Source organism: Pollachius pollachius (genome assembly GCF_949987615.1).
Source record: "Pollachius pollachius genome assembly, chromosome: 8".
In the NCBI taxonomy this organism is placed as follows: domain Eukaryota; kingdom Metazoa; phylum Chordata; class Actinopteri; order Gadiformes; family Gadidae; genus Pollachius; species Pollachius pollachius.
In genome coordinates this window covers 20,365,570-20,372,892 of record NC_136941.1, presented here as the reverse complement: position 1 = coordinate 20,372,892, position 7,323 = coordinate 20,365,570, and the positions used below count along the sequence as shown (strand labels likewise).

The window sequence follows — 7,323 nt, the reverse complement described above, 5'->3', positions numbered from 1 at the left end:
CTATAGTCCCCGTTCAGCTCAGCAGAGCACAGCTTAGCACAGCCACGGCCACGCAGAAACCAGCCCTGCATTCCAGCTGAGAGAGAGAGCGAGAGAGAGAGAGAGAGAGAGAGAGAGAGCGGAGGGGGGAAACTCAAACCAGTCGACAGGAAACGACAGCGGGCGAGGACAGCGAGCGAGAGAGAGAGAGAGAGAGAGAGGGAGAGAAGGCAAGCAAGAGCAAGAGAAATAGATTGATCGAGTGTGAAGACGCAAAGGAGAGGGAAAGAAGGAAGAGGAGTAGAAGGCAGAGTTCCTGCTGCTGTGGGCTGCTGCTGTGGGCTGTTGTTGTGGTCGTGGTCGTCGCAAGCGGCGCGAAGCAGCCCTGCTCCCGGAGCTCATAGCAGACGCTAGCTGAAGGGTGGAGGGGTGTAAACATACCGCGGCGGTGTACTATGTTCGACTGTATGGAGGCGCTGGGAATGGGCCCCCGCCAGCTCTATGATGTCACCAGCCGGGGTGCGTGCATGCTGCGCAAGGCCAGCCCCTTCTTTGCGGGACTCGACCCCTTCGCCTGGACGGGCAGTGCCAGTGTTCAATGTAAGTGGCTTCCTGTTTTGGGTCTTGGTGGTGCGCGCGTGTGTGTATGTGTTTGTGTCTGTGTGTCTGTGAAACCACTATGGCTTCATGGACTCCATGACACTCTGGTGCTCTTGCCCACTCTTGAATTGTTTACCCCTCTACGACATGGGGCTACTGTCATGAGTTAGAGATAAACTACTCTCCTGTCGCTCTCTCCTTCTCTCCTCCTCTCCCCCCCTCATCTGGTCCCTCCTCCTCTCCTCTGGTATCTCTCCTCTCCTCTGGTTTCTCCTCCTCTCCTCTGGTCTCTCCTCCTCTCTTTTGGTCTCTCTCCTCTCTCCTCTCCTCCTCTCCTCTAGTCTCTTCTCCTCTTCCCTGGTCTCTCCTCCTCTCCTCCTCTGGTCTCTCCACTTGTCTCTCCTCTGGTCTCTCCTCTCCTCTGGTCTCTCCCCTCTCTTCTCCTCTATAACTAACCCTGCTGTCAGGCAGCTCAGCCATCCAGAATAATTTGTGTCATGATATAATATGTCTGTCTGTATGGTGTGTGTGTATGTGTGAGCCAGTGTGTGTGTGTGTGTGTGTGTTTGTGAGAGAGCTAGTGTGTGTTTGTGTGTGAGAGCCAGTGTGAGCTGAAAAGAATCAGGTTTCTGTGACATGGCGAGCCACCTGAGTTTTGTCCTTGCCAGGTTTTCTGTGTACTAAACACAGAACTCAGAGCTATGAAATGACGTTCCGCGAGGCAGGACAGGAAGGGGGTCTTGAGGAAGAGGAGTTAGGCACCTCTATTGACCACCAAACTTGTTTGGTTGGTGTGCCTTAATGGTGTGTCTTAATCTCTGAAGCTGCAGCAGCCATTAACACACACCTTCTTATCACAGCCTCTTTTAAAGCTTAGAGATGAGAGGGGGGAAATGTGCTTGTGAGGGAAAATTAAAGCTTGTTTGCAGTTTCGGATAATAGTATTCCTGCTTCGTCGAAGAGTTATAAATTAATAAGTCTGTAAATTATTCAGCAGGGGACGAATGAATGCATATCTAAATATGAAGCTCCTCATGCCACACATCTCCCTCTTCCTCCCCTAGCTCCACAACACGACACACTCAACCAGAATGCACACACACACACCACACACACACACACACACACACACCCACACCCACACACTCACACTCTACACACACTAAACAGGCCTGACCCTGTACAACAATACACTTGGGTTATTTTCCAACAGTGTTCAGTGGGTGCGGACGGTTGAGAGAGAGAGAGAGAGAGAGAGAGAGTGTGTGTGTGTGTGTGGGGGTGTGTGTGTGTGTGTGTGTGTGTGTGTGTTTGCACATGTATTTGTAGAGACGAGCAGCCCTATAGAAACCAACCATGGCAGATAGAAAAAAAATGCTTGCTAGACCCTGCTTTTCAGGGTCTTCTTCTCCCTGCATATTCAATTTTGTTTGTGTTTGTTCAACATTCTGCCTTTTTTTGTTCCCTTTTTTGGCCGCTTCTCGGGGGGGCGGTCGTCTGTCTTCATTAATCCTGGAGACACCAGCGTTTCAGTGGCTGTCATGGACACTGGCTTGCTTTAATGAAGACAGATGCTCTGTCAGGGAGGCCGAGGCCAGAGGGGGGGGCAGGGGTGGGGGTGGTCTCCAGCTAGTCCAGTCTGCTATCCCAGTAAGGGGGGGGGGGGGGGGATGGAGGGAGGTCCGATGATAACAAGCCAAAATTTGTTTATTTAATCAATCCTTTCCTTCTTTAACCCAATCAAAAACATCACACACAAACACACACACAGACCAACTTCTTCTCCTTGGTTTCCACTTCATGTTCCAGAGGTTGCCTCCCATTAAGCTTCAGGAAATCAAAGAGATAAAAAGAAGAGCGAGTCTAGAGGGGTCCGTCCCCGAGGCTGAAGGGCCCGACCGTGGGCTCCTCCGTGTGCCTTGCCATGGCCGCCCGGAGTACGGTTTCAGCCGAGTGACCTTTGTAAACAAGGCTGCCCTATCCCACATGAAGGGCCCGTAATGGCTCTCTTTACCCAACCGGTTGCCCCCTCATTGTCCTCGTCAATGAGGCTGATGAATTGGTGTTTGAGTCTGATATCTAATTAGCCCCGGCACAGCTGCACTACAGGGAGCACTCTGCTGTGTGGCTCCCTGAGCCGCCGCCGCCGCCGCCACCGCAGTGCTTTAAATGAACAACCGAATAGCCGCAGATATTTGTTTTGTAAGGCAACTGGCGATGCCATGACCTTCCCCTTTCTTTTCACGGAGTTCAGCAGTGTGGGAAATAGAGAGCTTGAGATGGCCGAGTATCACCGTGGAGGATACGTGTTTATGAGTTTTTATAGAAATACTTCATTCTATAAAAAAAGCCTTAGAAAGGGGGATTGTGTCTTATTGTCCTTGTCGTAAATCTTCTGTTGGTGGTGGGGTGCCACCGTTGTCGGCTGTAATCTTGGGGACAATTGAAGAGGGGTGGGGGGGGTCAGGGGGGCTGTGACTCTTAAAGTGTGTGGTCAGTCCTTCCTGTTGTTTTGTTCCACCAATGGGGAGCCCTCAATGTCAGAGGTTAGAGAGAGGCTACAGCCTGGCCAATGTCAGATCATCACCCTGTGTGGCAGAAGTTTGTCGCTGGGCTCGTAGCACTGGGAAAGCCTTTCAAGCAGCCGGGGCGCCCCAGCCACATTATGATCCTAAGTGCCTTATGCCACAGAGGTCCTTCTGCATCAGAGCTGGCCCATGCATAAGGATAATGGACACTGATTTAGCCATACATCAATGAGAACTAAATTAGTCAACTGCCGGAGAAGCCATTTGTGAGAGGCTATGCAGACGGATTCCCTCTCTGTCAATGTTCATTTGCTTAGAAGAATGAGGCAATTAGCCCTGGCCGGATTGTCCAGGGTCAGCAGAAGGGGAGGTGTGTGTGGTGTGCTTGGTGTGGTTGGTGTGTGTGTGGTGTGTGTGGTGTAGGTGTGGTTTCTGTGATTTGTGTGGTGTGTGTGGTGTGTGAGGTGTGTGTGGGGTGTGTGGGTGTCTGTGTGTGTGTGGTTAGTGTTGTGTGGTGTGTGTGGTAAGCTTGGTGTGTGTGGGAGCTCACACAGCTTGGCGTACCATCCTCACCGTTGGTGAGTTGTTGTGTGTTGATGCTGGTTAGAGATGTGTATCTGTGACGCGGGAGTCCACCTACGTGTCGCCGGCGAGCCAAACATGCGTCAAAGCGTGCCCTCGCACACACACGCACGCATGCACGCACGCACGCACGCACGCACGCACGCACGTACGCACGCACGCACACACACAGGCACACACACACACACACACACACACACACAGGCCTTTGTTTCCCCCCTAATGTGCTGATCAGATGTGAAGTGAGACGCTAATTGAGAAGGGGATGTATCAGTGTGGCGGGAGAGGGCCTTTAGTGACCACCGGCACATTGTGGCTGATCATTCTGTACCCTGATGGAAGTCTGCACTTATTTCATTATAATTACAAAAGATTCAATTAAAAGATTAGAATGCCTGAGGGGGGGCTGTGCTGGAAATAGATAGTGGTATCTGGTTCGGGGGGGGGGGGGGGGGGGGGGCGTGATTGTGTGTGTGTGTGTGTATGTGGGTGTGGGTGTGGGTGTTTTTGTGATTGTGTGTGTGTGTGCAAGATAGAGAGGAATGGAGAAGGTGTGTGTGGGGGGGGGGAGATAATGACATATCTGTAGTTGTGTGTGTAGTTGGAATGTGGACTTGTCAGTGATGTTGTACATCCAAGAAGCTGTTGATCCCATCAAGATAATGTCAGATAAATGTGTACGAGTTACAGGCTGGAGCACTTAGCTGGTCCAGGGTCAGTGCATAGTTAATTCTACAACAAGGACAGGAGTCTTCTGTTGTCCTACGGCTGCAGCCACGGCCGGTCGGAGAGGGAATAATAATAAAGTCCCTCATTGGAGGAAATTCCTTTACAATGGGAACATGACTCACTGAGAGTTAGATTCAATTAAATGCCTTTATGTAATATTGGTTGTGGTTTTCAGGATTTTGTACCTCCAGCTAATCAGAACTTTAAATGCTTGAATTGCTAACAATACATGTACTTACGGAATTACATGGGAGGAAGACTTTGCTGTCAATAGAAATGTCCTAATATTTAATGATTTTCTGTTTGTGTTGGGCCTCTCCCAGAGGACAGGAACATATAATAACAGTAATAACAGTGATAGTTCAAACCCTTTAACAGCCTAAGAATAAACACGAGGCGTCCTGGCAGCGGCTCGGCTTTTACAAGCCGTTTATTGCGTGCAAATAACAATAGGCTATTTCCCGTTAAACAATCCACAAAATCATGTGTGTGTGAGATAGTGTATGTGCGAAGGGTTTTGCAGTCATCCCTGGCACCAAGTCTGCCGTGTCAAACCTGCCGACAGACAGGCAGACAGACAGGCAGACAGATGGACGAACAGACAGACGATGTGCCAGTCTAGATTCCACACGTGTGCGTTGGATTCCAGCTTTGCTCTATCTGCAGTTAATAGCTCCCTCCGCCACGTCACTCACACTCCCGTAAATACACCGTCGCCATGCATGCCAGGGCCGACCTGAGGGCCTTAGACTGACCGTCTGCGGCCCTCCTCCTCTCCGCCCAGAGCGGGACATGCATGCTTTTTTTTACTAACATCTACATTTAGGGGATTTTGCTGTTGTTTTATCCAAGCGACTTACAACCATTCATACACACATTCACACACCAACGACGGAGTCCACCATGCAGGGTGCCAGCCAGCTCATCAGGAGCCATCAGGCAGAGGCGTCTCGCTCAGGGACCCCACGACACTCCGCTAGGAGGAGCCGGGGATCTAACTAGCAACCTTCCAGTTACCAGCCAACCCACTCTACCTCCTGAGCTACTGTAACCCTGACAGTTGTGTTTTTACTTCGTGCTTTTACAATGCTGTGTCACTACGTTGGTCCGCTGGGGAGCCTTATAATAAAACGCTGCACAGGACAACATGACGGGACAGGCTTGTGGCGCAGCGACTGAGGCTCTGACAGTAACCTTGTTGTGCATCGCCCAGCCCAGACCCAGGATCAAAACATGTACTTTCAGAACCGTGCTATCATAACAGTGAGCTGGTCATGGAGGGTGTTGTTCTGTGGACTGCCAGACCCCTAACCCCCATGTCTAGCAGGGCAGTGGCAGTGGCCAGTTACCGAGAACAGCTCTTGGCCGCGAGACACATTGTCGCTGGAACAGGGGCGTGGGAGATTGGCAGCCTCCGAGTGGATGTGTGAGTTTTGCATCGTCTTGTGTATCTTGGCGTCGGTGTGCCTGCTGCCGTAACGCTTGTGTGTACAAGTTTAGGCGCCTCAAAAACTCAACTCAGCGTTTATTGCAAACACGCAATGAACGCACCATATTAATCGCTGGCATGTGTGTGTGTGCTGGTGTGCGAGTGTACATACACAGAGGAGTATGTATACGTCTATTCAGACCCAAGTGTGAGGGCGAGGGGAGGGGGAGGCTGTGCTGTTGACCAAGGGCCGCGGTCCACAGTTGCTAGGACCCAGTGTTTGGAGAACCTGGGAGCCAGGGCTGGCCGTGTTGGTACTAGAAAACCCAGATGAGCCTAACTGTCCGCGGCCCGGCTGGGAACCGGCTGGCTGTGTTTACGCAGGGACGGTGCTGGAAGGAGAAGGGCTACTGGTGGACTACGGGCCCTGAGCTGAGTCCCGGGGCCAGAGACTGTTGGGACCCAGGGGGGGTGAGGAGCGAGGGGGGCATGTGAGCAATGAGATATTAGTCATATTCTGCCACACGTGTGTAACGGCCGTTACCACTCCGTGGGAAACAGCCTTTGTTTCGTTTGTGTTCTGCTGTTAGTTTGTTTGTGTGTTTCCTTGTGTGTCTCTCTCTATGGTTCTGGGGAAGCATACAGCCGCCCTTGGTTGGCTGTATTTAACAGTGAGGAGGAAAAGGTGTCCGAGTCGTCACCCATGACACAATGTCCATTCCGCGACCAAAAAGGAAGTTCAACCACAGAGCTACATTTAACAGCTTTTCGAGACTTGGGCACAGGTAATGAATGTATCATAGCGGTTGGCTTATGCAGGCAATGGGGCAATATCTGCACCAGCTTTGAATGTATTCTGTGGATAGGCAACTTTCTTCGGAAAATAATGAAGCGAGTCCCTCTGATCCCACACGTGTGGGCGAGGAGGAAGAGCAGGATGCGCTGTGCAACAGTGTCCACTGACAGTGACTGAGGCTGTGGTCGGCTATTGCTCCACTGTTAGCTAAACACTTTAATCACAACCAGCAGAACGAATACGGACACACAGCAGCAATACGGAAAGACTTTTCTCTTCAAGACACCGAGTACAGGAGCTTAGGGTTTTAACTCAAATGCATTCACTCCAGAATGATGGTGAGGTTCAGATTACAGAGCTGTTTTCAGCAGATGTTGTAGCCACCAATAAGAATATCCTCTCTGTGACTGAACTGTCAGGGAGGAGACAACAGATAAAATTATTCACAAAAGTGTTATTTTTTTCTGAATGGTTTTGTCAGCACCTTGACCTCTGTGTGCCCAGACAGAGAGTCGGGCAACCCATCAGTTTCCAAGCTAAATGATCAGAAACCATGCACCAACATGCGTCATTACTCAACTAAGGAATTCAAAGCAGAAGTTTCTCAGAAGTCCTTCCGTCTGATTGAGTGAGTGAGTGAGTGAGTGAGTAAGAGGGTGTGTGTGCCAAGTAAGGGGAAT

At 50.8% G+C, this 7,323-nt stretch overlaps 1 protein-coding gene across 3 annotated transcripts in view; it reads left to right on the top strand.

Annotated features, from left to right (window-relative positions):
* The window catches only part of rarga (retinoic acid receptor gamma a), a 45,623-nt gene that overhangs the window by 20,611 nt on the left and 17,689 nt on the right, over positions 1-7,323 (top strand). The window contains exon 1 of one of the 3 annotated variants that reach the window (XM_079742456.1): positions 30-579. The exons of 1 other annotated variant lie outside the window; for it this stretch is intronic. In XM_079742456.1, coding sequence (XP_079598582.1) covers positions 435-579 — 145 coding nt within the window. In that variant the 5' untranslated portion in view covers positions 30-434. Of the gene's footprint in view, positions 1-29; positions 580-6,411; positions 6,633-7,323 lie in introns of those variants that run through there. One more of the 3 variants, XM_079742457.1, reaches the window with a different exon arrangement.